We start from the raw sequence: 20,007 nt of genomic DNA, 5'->3' as shown, positions 1-20,007 counted from the left end.
CAGGTTATGAGCAGGTTAAAATTAATTAAAAATCTTTAAAAATCCCAAAATATTATTTAACTGCAGTGGGTAAAAGTTTTGGTGACGAAATCTTGGTTTAGGTAGGCGTTATGCTAATTGCGCCGTTTATTACAAAAGTTTCTTATAAATGCGCTATTTAGCATAATTCCCATCCTAGACCTCGGATTGGCGCGAAACTTTAGGGACATGCTTAGAATTTAGTAAGCAAGGTTATGGTCCCTTCACGTGTCCGAAATACTCGTTTTATTTTAAAAAAGGGCGTTACGGTCAACTTTTAAGTAATTAACGAAAATGCGTAAAAGACTCGGACAAACAACGAACCGGTCGCAGAGGGTGATACCATCACGTGACCTGGTCCTAAGAGAGTCCTAAGGCATATCTACATTGCACTAAAACGGGTCAGAACTGAAGTCAAAGCAAAAGTCAAACTTTTGCGACATCCGGCTCCGATCCGGGTCAATATATCAAATGGCCGAATCAAAAGAGTTTAGACAAGTTTATATACTTAATATCATGTTTTATGAGCATCAAAACAGGTTTCATAGCATATACATTACAGATTATATACAAAATCGTAAAACGGCTTTCTGTTGACTTTTTAATCATACGTTTGACTCGATATTTGAACTAGTTAGAGTGGTGATCAGGGGGAACCCTTTTAGAGGTTTATTACCCACATGAATACCAACACATAACTGCTTTTGATTCGAGAATTCACTGGACCATTCGTGATTTATCGCAAAGTCAATCGTTAGTTACGAGGGATTGACTTTTAGGCTAAACTAAGCAAAAACAAAGCCATAGAAGGTTTGGCATACTTACAGAGACTTGATGTAAGACTTAGAACTAGAGAAGAACACTTTGGAGCTTCAGGAATGAGCAGAAGGTGTGTTTTGAAGTGTGTTCTTAATTGTGACTATACATGGCCTTTTATAGTGCATAAGGAGCCTTTAGATCATTACAACACACCCTACAATTGAGTATGGATCAATGGCAGGTGTCCTAAGGTGCTATGGGTCGAGTAGGGGGCGCCCATAACTCTGAAAAACCCATACTTAATTGTTTTACCGCTTTAAACAGCCAACAGCCAATTTTCTGTCGCTGGGCATCGCTTACGGACCGTATGGCTTGGGCCTTGCGGTCCATAAGCCAGTGGCGGATCTAATTTAATCATTCACCCCCTTACGGTCCGTAAGGGTTGGTTTTTAAATCTTTTTAAATCTTTTGAAATGATTAATAAAATCTTTGGTAATTAATAACCTGACCTTTCGGGTTTGAAGGGTAACTTTGCGATTTGGCCCTCGGTTAATTACAATTAAGGCCTCGGGTCTTTTATTCGTACAGTTAAGCCCCCGGTTAGTTCGATTATTATCAGAAAAGCTTTAATTTATATTGTTGACGCTTTTAACCACTCGCTCACGAATTTGATCATAACTTCCTCGTTTTAAAACGGAACTTCGCGGTATTTATATAGTTCATTCTAGTGAGCGTATTTAACTGTTTACAAAGCTTCGGGTATGTCAAAGGGTCACTTAGAGGTATAATTACACATGTTGACACAGTTAACCCCTGCAGTTTGTAACCTCTCACTTTCTTCCGCGTTTCGCTTCGTACGATCCATGATTTATTCGTTTGAAGGTACGAGCATCGTTTAGGGTTACTATACAGTATACTTACCCTTAATTGACATTTATAACCCTCGAATTCACATACTTTCAAGGTTTGTCAACACTAGTCCTTTATTAATATTATACGCCACGTGTAAACTCAAGACACGTGTCAATACATTATTGGACACAAAATTTCGAGGTGTTACATCCTCACCCCTTAAAATAAATCTCGACCCGAGATTTACTCAAACAAATAGGGATATTTCTCTTTCATCGTGGATTCAACTTCCCACGTGAATTCGGGGCCTCTCCGGGCATCCCATTTAACTTTAACTATCGGCACATGTTTTCTTCGGAGCTTTTTCACCTGTCGGTCTTCAATCGACAAAGGCTTCTCCACGAACTTCAAGCTCTCATCTATATGCACATCTGTGTGTGGGATCACCAATGATTCATCAGCGAAGCACTTCTTTAGATTGCAGATGTGGAACACATTGTGAATTCCATTTAGCTCTTCTGGTAAGTTCAATTTATAGGCAACCGACCCGAAGCGTTCGATAACTTCAAAAGGTCCTATGTATATCGGGCTCAGTTTACCCTTCTTACCAAAACGCATCACCCCCTTCCAGGGTGATACCTTTAGTAGTACTTTTTCACCTACCTCGAAGTGAAAATCCTTACGCTTTGGGTCAGCGTAGCTTTTCTGCCTGTCACGGGCAGCTTTGAGACGTTCCCGAATCTGGACAATCTTGTCCGTTGTCTCGAAAACTATCTCTGGTCCTGACAATTGGACCTCTCCTACTTCCGCCCAACAAACAGGCGATCTACACTTCCTACCGTATAATGCCTCGAAAGGCGCAGCCTTTATGCTGGTATGGTAGCTATTGTTGTAGGAGAATTCGATTAGGGGTAAGTTCTTATCCCAACTACTACCTAAATCGATAGCACATGCTCGCAGCATGTCTTCTAACGTTTGAATAGTACGCTCACTCTGACCGTCTGTCTGAGGATGGTAAGCCGTACTAAAGTTCAAACGTGTGCCTAAAGATTGTTGAAAACTCTTCCAGAAGTGAGACGTGTATCTAGTATCTCGATCAGAGATAATAGACACAGGTATGCCATGTAAGGAGACAATCTTATCAACATATAACTGAGCCAATGTATCGGAGCTATAAGTCTCCTTGATGGGTAAGAAATGAGCTGACTTAGTCAGTCGATCGACTATAACCCATATTGTGTCGTTTCCTTTGCTCGTTTTTGGTAACTTGGTGATAAAATCCATAGTTACGCACTCCCACTTCCACTCAGGAAGTTCAAGCTGTTGTAGCAAGCCAGATGGCTTTTGATGCTCAGCCTTGACTTGCGCACAAGTTAAGCATTTGGCTACATAAGCGGCTACAGACTTTTTCAAGCCTATCCACCAATAGTTCGCCTTTAAATCTTGATACATTTTATTTGCTCCGGGATGGACAGAATATTTGGAACTATGGGCTTCCTGGAGGATAATATCTCGTAGTCCTCCATAGATAGGAACCCATATTCGCCATTCAACCTCAAAAGTCCATCCTTGTGAAGAGTTAACTGCTCCTCAGTTACTCCTAATTTTTCCTTATGATAATTAGCTTCCAACACAGCCTCTCGCTGTGCAGCTAATATCCTTCCAATCAAGTTATTCTTTACTTCCATTCTCCTAGCATTGATTCGGATGGGTTTCATCCTTTCTTTCCGGCTCAGGGCATCAGCGACTACATTCGCCTTGCCGGGATGGTACCTGATCTCACAATCATAATCATTTAAGGTCTCCATCCAACGACGTTGCCTCATGTTTAGCTCCTTCTGATTGAACAAATGTTGAAGGCTTTTGTGATCTGAATAGATCACAAACTTGATTCCATATAGATAATGCCTCCACAGTTTTAGTGCGAATACAACGGCACCCAGCTCCAAGTCATGGGTGGTGTAATTCTTTTCGTGCACCTTTAACTGTCTTGAAGCATAGGCAATCACCTTGCCTTTCTGCATGAGCACACACCCCATGCCAGTGTGTGACGCGTCGCAGTAAACTACGAACTCTTCGGTACCTTCTGGTAGCGTCAACACAGGAGCGTTGCTCAGCCTTTGTTTCAAAATATCAAAGGATTCTTGCTGCTTAGGGCCCCAAATAAACTTTCCCTTCTTCTTGGTTAGAGAAGTTAAGGGCGCAGCAATCCTTGAGAAATTCTCAATGAATCTTCTGTAGTATCCTGCCAATCCCAGGAAACTACGGATCTCTGTGGGCGTCTTTGGCTCTTGCCAATTCATGACCGCCTCTACCTTAGCGGGATCCACCTGGATACCACGCTCGCTTACGACATGTCCAAGAAATTGGACTTCTCATAGCCAGAATTCACATTTAGAGAATTTGGCAGAAAGTTTCTCACGATGCAGCAATTCGAGAATACATCGTAGGTGTTTCTCATGGTCAGCTTTATTCCTTGAATATATAAGAATGTCGTCGATGAACACGATGACAAATTTGTCCAAGTACGGCTTGCAGACGCGATTCATGAGATCCATGAACGCAGCCGGTGCATTTGTGAGCCCAAAAGGCATCACTAGGAACTCGTAGTGACCGTAGCGAGTCCTAAATGCTGTTTTATGCACGTCTTCATCTCTGACCTTCAGCTGATGGTAGCCCGACCTTAAGTCGATCTTCGAGAAATAGCTAGCCCCTTGCAATTGATCAAACAAATCATCGATCCTTGGCAATGGGTATCTATTCTTTATCGTGACTTTATTAAGTTCACGATAATCGATGCACAGACGCATCGATCCGTCCTTTTTCTTCACAAACAGGACAGGTGCTCCCCAGGGAGACGAACTAGGCTTGATGAAACCTTTTGCTAACAGTTCATCCAGCTGGGTTCTCAATTCCTTCATTTCTGTTGTGCTAGCCTGTAGGGTGCTCTAGCAATAGGAGCTGCTCCAGGGATGATATCTATTCTGAATTCCACCTGCCTATCTGGTGGCAACCTAGGTAGATCTTCGGGGAAAACTTCTGGATACTCCGAAATGACAGGAATGTCCTCTATCCTTTGTCTGGGCTCTTCGATAATCACTTGTGCCATGTAGATGACACAACCTCTTTTTAAGCATCTTGAAGCTTTGAGCATAGTTACGTTCTTGGGCAATCCATACTGCGTATCCCCTCGAATGGTGAGCGATTCACCAGTCGGGGTCTTTAGCACAATTTGTTTTCTATTGCAGACGATCTGGGCCTGGTTGTGTGATAACCAGTCCATGCCCAGAACGATGTCAAAACCAGCTAGATTAAAGGGAAGTAGAGATAGAGGAAAAGAATGGTTCTTAATGGATATCATACATCCCTCTAATATAGTGGAGACGGTTTCTACAGTGCCGTCTGCTAGCTCTACTTCGTATTTCACATTTAGGGTTTTGATAGGCATGTTCAACAGTTTGCAAAATTTTTGGTCTACGAAGGATTTGTCAGCGCCTGAATCGAAAAGTACTCTTGCAAATATATTATTCACGAGAAAAGTACCTGTTATTACGTTGTCGTCCTGCAACGCTTCCTTCACATCCATTTTGAAGACTCTAGCGTTATTCTTTTTGGTTTCCTCAGTCTTCTTGGCGAGCTTGGGGCAGTTGCTCCTGATGTGCCCCTTCTCACTACAGTTGTAGCAGGTCGCGTCTTTAATCTTTTTACAGTCCATAGTCTTGTGGTCTTTGGACTTGCACAGTCCACAAGTATGCGTCTTTGACTGGGACTGTGAGTTTGGCCCAAACCTGCACTTCCCAAAGTGGAATTTTTGGCAGTTTTTGCATTTGGGCTTCTCTCTGGTTTGTTGCCCATCTTTTCTCGCCTCTGTTCCTCTCTTGCCATCACCGTTCCCACGGTGCTTCTTTCCCGACCTCCGCGAGGTATCATCCTCACGCTTCCTCTTTTCGGCCTCTTTGTTCCTTTGCGATCTTAGTCGGACCGCGTCCATCGTGAGGGACAAAGAGAGGTCAGTCACAGACCTGAAGGTCGTTGGCCGAGAGGCCTTCACACTAGCCTTTATCGCGGGTTCTAACCCCCCGATAAAACGAGCAATCCTCCTTGGTTCCGGGGTGACTAGATAAGGAACCAAGCGAGACATCGTATTGAAGCTCGTCAAGTAGGCCTGGCAGTCCAGATTTGTCATCACCAATGACACAAAATCGGACTCTATCTTCTCCACCTCATGCTGAGGGCAGTAATTTTCTTTGATGAGAGAAACGAATTCCTCCCACGTCATGCTGTAAAGCACAGCTTTTCCCGAGGCCTGAACCAGCGCCCTCCACCAAGCTAGGGCCTCGCCCTTAAACGACTGCGACACAAACTTCACTACATCCCTTTCAGCGCAGCCACTGATGTCCACCACTGTGTCCATCTCATCCAACCATGTCATACATTCGACGGCACCCTTCTCCCCCGTAAAGTCTCGGGGTTTACAAGATACGAAGTACTTGTATGTGCAGCCCCTGGCTCGGGAAGCATCAGTATACTCCCTTTCGCGACGAACACTATTTTCATTCGACGAGTGATTGTCGTCGTCCTTTTTGGGCTTGGACGAGTGGTTATCGTCGTCCTTTTTGGGTTTGGATAGTGGTTTGCTGTGGGTTTTTGAGTGTGTCTTTGGCTTTGATGGTGGTTTGGAAACTGTTCTGCTTCGAGATTCTGTATATTGTCGATCTAGAGCTGCTTGCACAGCGTTGTCGACAAGAGCCTTGAGTTGAGCGCCTGTTAGATTTATTTGGGCATTATCATAATCATCTTCATTGGTATGACTACTTCCTCCATTAGGATTCGCCATAGTAGCTTGTATCTGCTGCAGAAGATAATGAAAATTCTATTTAGGAGTTTATCATTGAATTGTCTTTTATGGCAATTCATCAACCATGGTAACGAAGACCATATCCGGTTAATTTGTTACTCATTTTATATTTAGGATTTGAACATACTTATCCTAATCACAATTAATATTGCTAGCGGCATAAAAGCCTAGTCTCGAGAACGTTATTATAATATTTAGCCGAGATTTCGGAGAATCAAGGTATGAAGGTTGGAACCGTAGTCCTTTTACTCCTTCTGACAGGGAGTCCTAAACCACCACTGTCTTTTGCCTTATTATGACAATATGTATGGCCCGTAGGCACTACATCATTTATGGATGTTTAACAAGTGATCATCTTTATTGATGATTTAACCCATGATTTATTATATCATTAATTTGGGTTTTGGAATCCTTTAAAGGATTCTTGTATAAGAATGACGTGTGTGACTTTAACGAATCACATTTGTCATGATTGTCAACATGCTTACAGAGGTTAACAGGGAATCAGAATCTTTTAATTAGGTCTTACCATCTTGGTCGGATCTTAAAAGACACCTGGCTAGGTTTCACTTTTAAGATTCTTTATTTAGGCAGATCAAATTAAAAGGAATGATTTTGATTTATTTCATATATAGTAATAACAAAATGAAATTCATAATATAACATTCCATAATTTTAATACGATTACACACCGCCCTAAACGGGACTTTTAAATAGTACATACCTACATAGAGGTTTAAAACAAGTGACAAGTCCACGCAGGGACTATGCAAGATAAGTGTCCACGCAGGGACTAAACGACAAGTCCACGTAGGGACTGAAATACGGTAAACTTCCACGTAGGGACTTATTTAAAATAAACATTACATTAGAGCATACATAAGGACTAATGGTCACGTTTCTTCTTCTTGCCCTTCAGTAGGTTTGCTAAGCCCTTGAGGAATCCTCGGTGGCTCTTACGTTCTTCCTCGAATTCTCTTTCCACACGGCTCAAACGGTGGAGTATTTCTTCTTGTTCGGGAGGAGAGAAACGTGGTTGTGGCGCCTGTTGCGGAACTGGAGGTCTGGGAGGTGCTGGGTACCCATGAGCTGAGTAGTCCGGTACTCCCATGTTTCCATGGGCTCCGTCGGGATAGCGAGCATTATACCTAGCCGCTACCACATATGGGTCGCGCTCATAGTTGTAGTTGTAATGTGCTTGTGATGACGGTTCGAACGGGTTTTAAGCCGTTGGACCCGTGTAAGCAGGTATTGGGTGGTCATACCCAAATGGTGGCGAAGTTGGTGCAGCTGGTGCAGAGTTCGCCTCCTGTACAGAACTTGAAGGTCTTTCTTCTTGTAGTGGCGGGTAGTGGCTACTACTAGAGTGTCGAGGGGTGCTGAAGTGGAATTCCCCTCCTCGTGTGGACATACGAGCATTTGTCCTCCTACGCCTTGGCGGATCAGGCATTACTGGCTGTACCGGTGGCGGAGGTGGTGGCGTAACTGCCACGAAATGTGGATCCTCGGAGGGATCTCGCGGATGTTGCGGCTGTTGTGATGTCTGTGGCGTGTGGTACCACTCGTGTTGATTAAATAACGCCATGAAACTATCTGGTCCCTGATAGGGTGTACCATGAAAGGATGACCCATCAGAGATTTCTATTGGATGCGTGGGCGTACCACGAGCAGGTTCTGTCGGATCAGTATCCTCGTCCATATGATCTTCGAAGAAGTGATCTTGTGGCCCTAATGGAACAAAGCCTGAAGGTTCCTGGATGTAGTCAGCTGGATTAAACTGACCTCTGAAGTATGGGGTAGGGTCGTCAAAATTTCGGTGCGATACCGAACGCTGTAAAGGTATGAAGGAGGGTTGCGGGTTGTTGGGATCATTCTCGGAATTTGGCCCGAATGAGTGCCGGTATGATGGCGTCGAGCTATGCGAGGTGGAATGCCTCGCAGGTTCATAAAGGTCTCTTCGCCTTTGCGGTTCTTCACTCCTCGTGGTCGAAGGAGCTCGCGTATTTGAAGGTCCGGCTTCGTGATCGTGATGAGTAACGATCTCTCCTCTGCCTCTTCTTCCCCTTCCTCTTCCTCGGAATATCACTGGCGGCATATTTCCTGCTTTTTAAAACTTTAAATAACATGATAAAAGGAAAAGACTTAATTGAAAAAAAATATGATTCCAGTTTGTCTTATGTTCATGTCTAGACTCAAGTATGTGCAATTGTGTCACTGAGATTAAACACGTTAGGATAGTGTTTAATTCACTCAATGTTGGCTCTGATACCAACCTGTCACACCCCGATTTCCACGTGTTTCACCGGTGGGCCCGGTGGGGGATTATCGTGACGTAGTTGGCAACAATATAGTCAAACCACAATATATAAATGCACAACGGAAGCATAAAGATAAATATGATTCAACCTTTTACTGTAATATCAAATGTATCACAAGTAGTTGAATAGTATCCACAGGAGGGATCAAAATAAATAAAAATGTTGTTCAACAGATAAGACATCAAGCTTGCGAGACTTCTTAAGATGCTAAGGAGCTATTGCCAGCCGATTACGTGTAGTACCTGCACTTAATCTTTTTGGAAAAATACGTCAGTTTACACTGGTAAATACATTCAACCGACACTTTTGTAAAATGTTTAATAAAATTGATTTGAATGCATGAGGCGCAAATTCTTTTATAACTTGGGAGAATTATTTAAAATTATAATCTTGTGAACGAATTACATGTTCCTTCTATGCGTTCAGTAGCCCGGATCCTGTCCGGGTTAAAGATCAATAGACACACCACATTTGCGTAAAACCGAGGCGGGTAAACCATCGGCTACGTCTTTTAATAGTATAGACATCATACCGGGTGTACGCCTACACCCGGGTGTCGAGGTCGTGGCCATTTCGTAAAATGATGCCAAGGATATCCGGGACATGGTCATTAACCCCCCAAAGGCTTTTAAGTAACAAGACTGTTTAAATGAGCCGATCAAATTATTCAATTAACCACCTAAGCGATGGAAGATTTGATGCTCAATCAAGCGGTATTTTATATACCGTAACCCAAGCCCGTATAAGGGAAAATAAGTTAAAAGTATTTACCTTTGCAAGTATTGTCCTTAATCAGTTAAATCACAGATATCTTTTACTGGGGCTCCTATTCTGGAACGAAGGTTTTAAAACAACCTATTAGAATCCTAACGGGTCTTTATATTAGCCGTAGCCTAGACCGGTTAGTTTCGAGGGATAAATACGGTTTAATCGCGTGAAAGGCGAAACCCGAGAATGGAATGTGATTCTGACCCAACAAGTTCGGAGACTTGTTTTATACGGGTTTAATATTCACACTCTGAATCTTGGGGTCAAAGTGATATGGTTTGACCCGTATCGGCTAATTTATGTAAACTAGTTACATAAGCCGAACCGTGCGCGCAATAGGCGCAACGGGTAACCGTAGGAGTCCTACACTGTTTTCCTAAGTCAATATACTTTAAAGAGGTTGTGGTATCAGTAGGATACCTTCCATAATGGCCGTAACGATTTTTAGTTCATTATACGCCCCGTAGGGGTTTTCCGGTCATTTTAAAGACTTTTAAAGGGATTTCTGAGTTCTACAGGAAACCTGAGGTTCCCGATCAGTTTAATAAGTCTAAAATATCTTATTTATTATTTAAAATCAGTAGCAACTGGAATCGGGTCAAAAGAGCTTGTAGAACTCAAGTTTTGGCCGAAAAGGGCATATTCGGTATTTACCGAACCGTAGCCATAACCGCAGGTATGAGCAGGTTAAAATTAATTAAAAATCTTTAAAAATCCCAAAATATTACTTAACTGCAGTGGGTAAAAGTTTTGGTGACGAAATCTTGGTTTAGGTAGGCGTTATGCTAATTGCGCCGTTTATTACAAAAGTTTCTTATAAATGCGCTATTTAGCATAATTCCCATCCTAGACCTCGGATTGGCGTGAAACTTTAGGGACATGCTTAGAATTTAGTAAGCAAGGTTATGGTCCCTTCACGTGTCCGAAATACTCGTTTTATTTTAAAAAAGGGCGTTACGGTCAACTTTTAAGTAATTAACGAAAATGCGTAAAAGACTCGGACAAACAACGAACCGGTCACAGAGGGTGATACCATCACGTGACCTGGTCCTAAGAGAGTCCTAAGGCATATCTACATTGCTCTAAAACGGGTCAGAACTGAAGTTAAAGCAAAAGTCAAACTTTTGCGACATTCGGCTCCGATCCGGGTCAATATATCAAATGGCCGAATAAAACGAGTTTAGACAAGTTTATATACTTAATATCATGTTTTATGAGCATCAAAACAGGTTTCATAGCATATACATTACAGATTATATACAAAATCGTAAAACGGCTTTCTGTTGACTTTTTAATCATACGTTTGACTCGATATTTGAACTAGTTAGAGTGGTGATCAGGGGGAACCCTTTTAGAGGTTTATTACCCACATGAATACCAACACATAACTGCTTTTGATTCGAGAATTCACTGGACCATTCGTGATTTATCGCAAAGTCAATCGTTAGTTACGACGGATTGACTTTTAGGCTAAACTAAGCAAAAACAAAGCCATAGAAGGTTTGGCATACTTACAGAGACTTGATGTAAGACTTAGAACTAGAGAAGAACACTTTGGAGCTTCAGGAATGAGCAGAAGGTGTGTTTTGAAGTGTGTTCTTAATTGTGACTATACATGGCCTTTTATAGTGCATAAGGAGCCTTTAGATCATTACAACACACCCTACAATTGAGTATGGATCAATGGCAGGTGTCCTAAGGTGCTATGGGTCGAGTAGGGGGCGCCCATAACTTTGAAAAAACCCATACTTAATTGTTTTACCGCTTTAAACAACCAACAGCCAATTTTCTGTCGCTGGGCATCGCTTACGGACCGTATGGCTTGGGCCTTGCGGTCCGTAAGCCAGTGGCGGATCTAATTTAATCATTCACCCCCTTACGGTCCGTAAGGCAGGACCTTTACGGTCCGTAAGGGTTGGTTTTTAAATCTTTTGAAATCTTTTGAAATGATTAATAAAATCTTTGGTAATTAATAACCTGACCTTTCGGGTTTGAAGGGGTAACTTTGCGATTTGGCCCTCGGTTAATTACAATTAAGGCCTCGGGTCTTTTATTCGTACAGTTAAGCCCCCGGTTAGTTCGATTATTATCCGAAAAGCTTTAATTTATATTGTTGACGCTTTTAACCCCTCGCTCACGAATTTGATCATAACTTCCTCGTTTTAAAACGGAACTTCGCGGTATTTATATAGTTCATTCTAGTGAGCATATTTAACTGTTTACAAAGCTTCGGGTATGTCAAAGGGTCACTCAGAGGTATAATTACACATGTTGACACAGTTAACCCCTGCAGTTTGTAACCTCTCACTTTCTTCCGCGTTTCGCTTCCGTACGATCCATGATTTATTCGTTTGAAGGTACGAGCATCGTTTAGGGTTACTATACAGTATACTTACCCTTAATTGACATTTATAACCCTCGAATTCACATACTTTCAAGGTTTGTCAACACTAGTCCTTTATTAATATTATACGCCACGTGTAAACTCAAGACACGTGTCAATACATTATTGGACACAAAATTTCGAGGTGTTACAATAACAAACTCTACCACTCTCGCCATGTTCAATTCATCACCCATATATTCCCGTCTCAAGCTACTAATCCCACACCTCTAAATATATCCTTTGACACTTTCTTACCCACCCCACCTTCGACTCATCCTCTCTCACCATCCCCACCCTTACCCACCGAATCTCCCATTTCAACCCCTCAACTGAACCCACATTTCTCCTCACCACCCACTCATACCACGCCTGGCCCACCCAGCACCGAAGCCCAACCAACAGGCCCAACACCACCCACCTCTGGTCCAACCGAAACTGCGGCCCACTCTGCTGCCTCTCCTGGTTCTGCCAGCCCAACTCCACAGTCCCCACAACCCACCTCCCTCGACCCACTACCCACTGACCTCCCCTCTTCCCACAGCCTAACCACTCATTCTGCCAGCCCACTTCCACTCTCAGCTACCAACTCAACCACTCAACCCGATAACCCACTTCCTACCGACCACACTTCTACCTCTCCCACCAATCCCTCACAACCCTCTCGTCGACAATCAAAACCTAACCCAAAATACTACAACCCGAACTTTATTAATTCTACCACTCTTCATCCTCTCCCAATTTCCCTTGAACCCTCAACCCATAACCAAGCTATGAAAGATCCGGAGTGGCGTCATGCCATGGATCTTGAGTACAATGCTCTTATCCAAAACCACACATGGGAACTTGTTCCTCGCACCACCCAACACCCCATTGGTTGCAAATGGGTGTTCCGAATTAAACGCAAACCCGATGGCACCGTTGACAAATACAAAGCCCGTCTCGTTGCCAAAGGCTTTCACCAACAATATGGGAAAGACTACCATGACACTTTCAGCCCTGTTACTAAACCTGTCACTATTCGCACTGTCCTCTCCATTGCTCTCTCAAAAGGATGGTCCTTACGTCAACTTGATGTAAACAACGCCTTTCTTCATGGGACCCTACATGAAGATGTTTTTATGATTCAACCTCCTGGTTTCATAAATTCCGAGTTCCCAAATCACATTTGCAGATTATAAAAATCTCTCTATGGCCTTAAACAAGCACCACGTGCTTGGTACATTGAGCTCACCACCTTTCTTATTGGTTTTGGCTTCAAAAAATGCCTATCCGATGCCTCTCTCTTTGTATATAACTCCAATGGTATCACATGCTACCTACTCGTCTATGTTGATGACATTGTCCTCACTGGCAATCACAATCCTTTTATGGATTCCTTTGTTCAAGCCATAAGCAACAAATTCTCTATCAAAGACTTAGGTCCCCTCCATCACTTCCTAGGAATAGAGGTTATTCCTACGCCCCATGGTCTTTTCCTTTCTCAACATCGTCATATCCAAGATGTTCTCACCACCTTCAAAATGGATGGTGCCAAGGAGGTCCTCACTCCTCTAAGCGTCTCTGATCCTCTTTCCTCTACTGATTCCTCTCCTCCTGTTGATCCAACTCCCTACCGCAAACTTGTAGGTACCCTACAGTACCTTGCATTCACTCGCCCCGACATCTCTTTTGCCATCAACAAACTATCACAATTCATGCATTCACCCAAACAATCACACTGGCAAGCTCTCAAACGGGTACTCCGATATTTGAAAGGAACGGTACATCACGGGTTGTTTTTGAAACGAAATACCAATCTTACCTTACAAGCCTTCTCGGACTCGGACTGGGGCGGTATTCATGACGGGGGACGATCCACTACAGCATATATCTTATACCTTGGGTCAAACATCATCTCTTGGAAATCTGCAAAACAAAAAAGGGTCTCTAGATCATCCACCGAAGCTGAGTACAAAGCTCTTGCCAATGCGGCGGCTGAACTTTCAAGGGTTAAAAACTTACTCAGTGAACTTGGTTTACCAACTGTGAGCACTCCATCACTTTACTGTGACAACACCGGGACTACCTATGTTTGTGCCAATCCTGTTTACCACTCACGCATGAAACACATCGCCCTCGACTATCACTTTGTACGTGAACAGGTTAACTCCGGACAACTTAAAGTTTTTCACGTCAGCTCAAAGGACCAACTTGCGGATGTTCTCACCAAACCACTTTCACGAGCACCTTTCTTGAACTTTCGGTCCAAGATTGGAGTCTCCAATGGATCCTCCATCTTGCGGGGGCGTATTAACAACATAAATTAAGTCAACTAATTGCATATTATCCTCTCCATTTAATTGGTCAATCAAGTTGATTACCAAGATAATTGCAAATCAATCAACATTGATTGACTGGGCACTAATCTAGCCCAAGAATTATGCTTCTGTAGTTACTTTGTAATCTTTGTATTTACCTTATACCTCTATATATTATGTTGTAGTATTATGTAAAATTAATCAAGATCAATACAATTCATTTTCAAGTTCTATAAAACATTGCAGCTAACGCAACCACAACAACAGATCCAGCCGACTCTGTTCAAACTACCAGCATTAGGTGCACCGGTTGGCGAATCCGTCGGAGTCGCTGAGATCGACGGCGGCAAAACGGTTGAAGAAGACAGAGCAAGACCAGTCGGAGGCGCCGGTGGAGATGCCGCCGGAGATTCCGTAGGAGAAGAAGTAGGTTCACCGGGAACAGGTGACGGAGGTGACGCCGTCGGAGTTACCGTCGGAGAAACTGTAAGGCGCGGCGGTAGGTGACTGTGCGAATGCCAGATGCGTTCCCCTTTTTCATACACACTAATCTTTGAAGTCCCAAACCACACCCAAAAAAAGCCTAACCTGTTAGATATGAATACCCAAAAAATCCTAACCTGTAGTGTCGATGGCAAGAAGATGGAGCTAAGGGTGGTGCTAGATGGAGAAGAAAGGGTGAGTTGAAGATGATGTTTTGGTGGGTCCCACAACAATTTATTAATGGATTTCTTTTAATGTTTTAAACTTTGTTTTAATAAGTAAGGGGTAATTTTGTCATTTTACATAGATTTAACAGAGAAAACTAGCGGACATCCACTCCTGGGACTATCCAAGTAACAAACTTTCAAACCATCGGGAGCACCGGTGTAATTTTCAAAAGTTAAGGACTATAGATGTTATTTTACAAAACCACAGGGACTATCCATGCATTTTACTCTAAAAAATACCTTAATAAACCTAAACACACTCTCACTATACCAGTATACTTCCCTCCCTCTCTCTTTCTCGAATGAGAGCAAAGAAGAAAGGGTAAAACCTACTAACCTAAACATACTCTCACTATACCAGTATACTGCAGTTGGATCTGTTGCAAAGATTTGCTAATCTCCTTCAAGAAGCTATAGAGTCGGACCGTATAATTAACAACAACCTTAATGAGCTAACCAAACTGGTTAGTAGCATCTGCCAAAAACAAGCCGCATTACAAGTTGAAGTAGACATGCTTACAACACGCTTTTCTAGGGAAAACGATATTAATGAAGAAAAAATTATGTCGTTAGTAGGTTAAATAATTGGTTGTTAATTTTGGTTACCAAATGTAAACAATAAACAATTGTACATATATTTCGGTATTTATCGTAATCTAAGTTTGTAAACAAAATCACCAAAAGTTTGACAACATATGCGAAAGCCCCCGGCCGCATCGCGGCGGCGCACATATCTATCTAGTTGTATTCAACTAGTAGATGCCCCGCCCGCGTTGCGGGGCAATGGCCGAATAATCTATGAAAAAAACCGATGATAAGACCGTAATTTTGGGCTCAGGGAAAAACTGTAATTTTTCAGGACTAATGAGCCAGTGTTAGGCACCTAGAGTTATGCGCCGCGCGCGTTGCGGGGCGCTAAACCGAGTATTTCTTAGGTTAATAACATGTACGCCTTTATGTCGGTTAGTTATACATGCTACCTATAACACGATATCAAAAAAGATACATCAAGTTAACCAATTAAAGAAAAACAGTACCATAGTTATGATAAATTTTTTTTTAACTAAAACGATGACAAGCGTGTAATTTAGAGTTGGGGGCAAAACAATAATTTGTCAGTAACAATTAACGAGTGCTAGGCAGCTGTTTGGCAAGAATAAAAACAAAATTAAGTCAACAAAGTAAAATAAAACACTACCATGGTTTTGCCAAAGAAAAAAAAAACGATGGCAAGATTGCAATTTTTAGCGGAGGTAAAATCGTAATTTTAAAATGAAGGTAAAATAATATTTTGAACTGAGGGCAAAACCATTTTTTTTAATTTTGAAATGGGGCAAAATCGTAATATTTTAGCTGCGGGCAAAATCGTAATTTTTAAATGGGAACCAAATCGTAATTTGGCAGGACTCTAGCTGAGGGCAAAACCATAATTTTATTTTGAACTGGGGACAAAATTGTATTTTATAACTGAGGGCAAAATCGTAAATTTAAGCAAGGTGCAAAAGCAAAAATTTATTTTGAATCGAGGGCGAAATCGTAAATTTATAGCTGGGATAAAATTGTAATTTGGCATCACTTATAAATAACTATTACATAAAAAAAACTAAAGTCAAAATGACCGCCCAAACTGACCAACCAATTAACAAAACTATTGTTCGATGACGTGAGCAACTTGTATTTTTTTTTTTTTTTTTTGAAAGGTGAACTTCATTAGGAAACAACCGACCCAAAACCGGGACGGCAACGACACAAGAGCAATTACATAATTACAAATTTACACCAATTTTCCCACGTAATGTTCCTACACTTCGATCTATTGGAAAACCATAAAAAACTTAAAGCCTTTATCTCGCTACTAATGTGTTCAATTTTAAGAGACTTGCCCGCAAACTTCAATTCGTTCCTAGCCTTCCAAATGCTCCAACAAGCGATGATAATGATGCCTTGAAACGCGTCCCTCCGACAAACCGGCCGAGAGATGGAGCTCCAGGAGATCCTTGAAAGAGAAAGAGAAAGCGAAGATATTGGGCCCTTTACACCACGTGCTAATAAATTGCCAAACAGCTGCAGCCACAAAGCATGATGTGAATAGGTGGTCAACAGATTCATCTCCAAAGTTACACAAGGGGCACGAGACATCGGTGATAGGGACATTCCTATTTCTCAAGGCAACACCCGTAGGGATGCTATTCAATTCGGAACGCCAAGCAAAAATATTGATTTTCTTCGGGATCCAATTGCACCAGTTATAAACGAACCTGTGGCTAGTGTCGTAACCGGTCGAGAGGAGGTTTCGAACAGCCTTAACCGAGAAATCGCCTGAAAATCCACCAATCCAGCTCCAGTTATCCGTGGAAGGACCGAGACTTACCGAAGCGAGAAGCATAGAAAGCTGCTGCAGATCAGCCGCGAGAGCAGGAGACTCCGGTTGATGTTTCCAGTTCCAAGTGATATCCGATTCATTCCTTATCCGATCTTTCACCTTGCATTTTTTGTTAACTTCCAACGAAAATAAAGCTGGGAATTTGTTTTTTAACGGTTCGTTGATAATCCAGGGATCTAACCAGAATGCAATGTCGTCTCCTCTTCCGACAATCCCTTTAAAGCAATTCCGCAGCGGGTCAGAATTGACTTTAACGTTGATAAACACTTTCGCGATGTTGCTCCATGTTCCGCTCGCAGTCTTTAACGTGAGCAACTTGTATATGTAAATGTTGAGAATTTACAACCAAACGTGAGCACACGTGTACATTCATATTACATCACCGCTTACCTCATCATATCGACAAATAACCTTTGACGCCTCCAAAACCGAAATTCACCCACCAGTCCAGCACACCACACACTTACTTTTACAACTTGTCGTCGGTTCTCGAACCTTCTTCGTCCGCATCTGGATCCTTCAATCTTGGCGGTTCATGAGTCAAACCCAGCTACAGAATATAATAAATTAATAATAATACGTGTATATATAACACTTTAACATCGTCTTCACTTCTTTCATTATCAATCAAAGTTAATACAAAACAATAATAATGGCTATCAAGCTTTACGATACGCTTGTCTTCACTTCAACCAATGCTCTTCGTGTTAAGGCTTGTCTCGCCGAGAAGGAGCTCGATTATGAGGTCGTTAACCTTAACACGAGTAATAAGGAACACAAGAGTCCTGAATTTCTGTCCCGTAGCGTATGTAACATCATTAGCTCAAGTTATTTGATGTTGATTTGAAATATGTATGTTTGTTTGATGATTTTGATGATGTATCTGTGCTTCTGCAGCCGTTTGGTCAGATTCCAGCGTTTGAAGATGGTGATCTCAAGCTGTTCGGTACGAATTATAATTGTTTATGGATTAAAATATGGGATTGATTTAAGTTTCTAGGTTTGTTTGATGAATTGACTATCGATTTAACACAGGGGCGGTCATGTGTTGATTGATTTTGAGCTCAAATCAAACGAAAAACCAAAATTTTGGTTTTTGGGTTTCAAGTATTCAGTTTTTTTTTTTTTTTTTTTTAGTAAACTGCCAAAATGGTCCATAAAGTGTCATTTTTGACACTTTAGTCCAATGCTCAAACCATTTGAATCTGGGTACATATGATTTTAATTTTGTTGCAATTTTCATCCAAAATCAAATTCTAGTCAGATTTTTTCAGTTAACATCCTTTTTTTTTGGTCTTTTTTCTCCTTTTTTAATTGGAGTAAAATGATCAGATTTTTTTAATTTGTTATAATAAAATGTTAAAAGGTCATTTTGCCCTTCATTAGAAAGAGGAAAAAGACAAAAAAAAACTGGATGTCAACTAAAAATATAATTAGATTTTGATTTTGAATGAAAATGATAACAAAATTGAAACCACAGTGACCAAGATTCAAAAGGTTTAAGTTTTGACTAAAGTGCCAAAAGTAACCAAACCTGGTAGAACATTTTGGCAGTCTACTCCTCTTCTTTTTTTTCTTTTAGGCTTCAAAATTATGGGTCTACAAGACAAGATCAGGCTTTTTTTTTTTTACCGGCTAAGATATAGCCAGCTTCTTTAGCCCGTCACTTAAGATTTAGCCCCTATTTTTCTATGCCAGTCAAGATGAGGCCCGGTCTCTCAGCCCATCAATTTAAAATAAAGTTGATATTTTACATGTGTAATTATTAGGTTGGTGTTCTATGGATTAGGGATAAGCATTCACTACCAGGTATCAGTACTAAATTTCCCATACGAAATCGGTACCCACTTTTTGGCGAAAAGATGTTTTCGATACCGGTACCCATGTTTGGCAAATTTCAATCCCATTACCGAGCTTATTACTAGTGTGGACCCATTGTACTTTTTTGGGGGTTTAGCACTTCGTAATCATGGGAAACCCCTAGGAATGTTAATCATTTGCAAATTAATGAACCCGGTTAATATCTAGGTTTTAACTTCGATGAATTGACCATTTTGCTTCAGAATCAAGGGCAATTACACAATACCTAGCTCATGCATACCCGGACAACGGAACCAATCTAATAATCCACGACCCGAAAAAGATGGCAATAGTTGGCGTGTGGATCGAAGTCGAGTCTCAAAAATTCGACCGGTCTGGATCAATACTAGCATGGGAGCTAGTATACAAACCCAAGTTCGGTTTGACAACCGACGACGTTGTTGTGGAAGAGAACGAGAAGAAGCTAGAACAAGTGCTCGACGTGTACGAATCACGGTTGTCCGAAAGCAAGTATTTGGGTGGTGATTGCTTCACGTTGGCGGATCTTCACCACCTTCCTGTTTTGAAGTTTTTGTTTGGAACCAAGGCGAAGAGATTGTTCGACGCGCGGCCACATGTCAGCACCTGGGCTGCCGAGATCCAGTCCAGGCCTGCATGGGTGAAAGCAATCACGGCTTGATTGATTTTGTGGTGAGAGTTTGTGGCTTCACGTATAAAGAGTGATATTGTATGATGTGTTTGTAATGTTTGTTGCCCACATATATAATAATAAGTTAACATGAAAACAATAATAAAAGGCTTTTTTATGCTTAGCTGATTAGTTACTCAATTTCCTTC

At 41.7% G+C, this 20,007-nt stretch overlaps 1 protein-coding gene across 1 annotated transcript; it reads left to right on the top strand.

Annotated features, from left to right (window-relative positions):
• The first annotated feature begins 17,951 nt into the window (after positions 1–17,951).
• Positions 17,952–19,982, top strand: LOC110942822 (glutathione S-transferase-like). Its single transcript, XM_022184587.2, has 3 exons — positions 17,952–18,154; positions 18,247–18,295; positions 19,413–19,982. The coding sequence occupies exons 1-3, from the start codon at positions 18,002–18,004 to the stop codon at positions 19,847–19,849; spliced, it is 639 nt and encodes a 212-aa protein (XP_022040279.1). The 5' UTR covers positions 17,952–18,001; the 3' UTR covers positions 19,850–19,982.
• Positions 19,983–20,007: the final 25 nt, after the last annotated feature.

Source organism: Helianthus annuus, chromosome 1, assembly GCF_002127325.2.
Source record: "Helianthus annuus cultivar XRQ/B chromosome 1, HanXRQr2.0-SUNRISE, whole genome shotgun sequence".
Lineage (NCBI taxonomy): Eukaryota > Viridiplantae > Streptophyta > Magnoliopsida > Asterales > Asteraceae > Helianthus > Helianthus annuus.
This window is presented reverse-complemented; position numbering and strand designations above follow the sequence as displayed.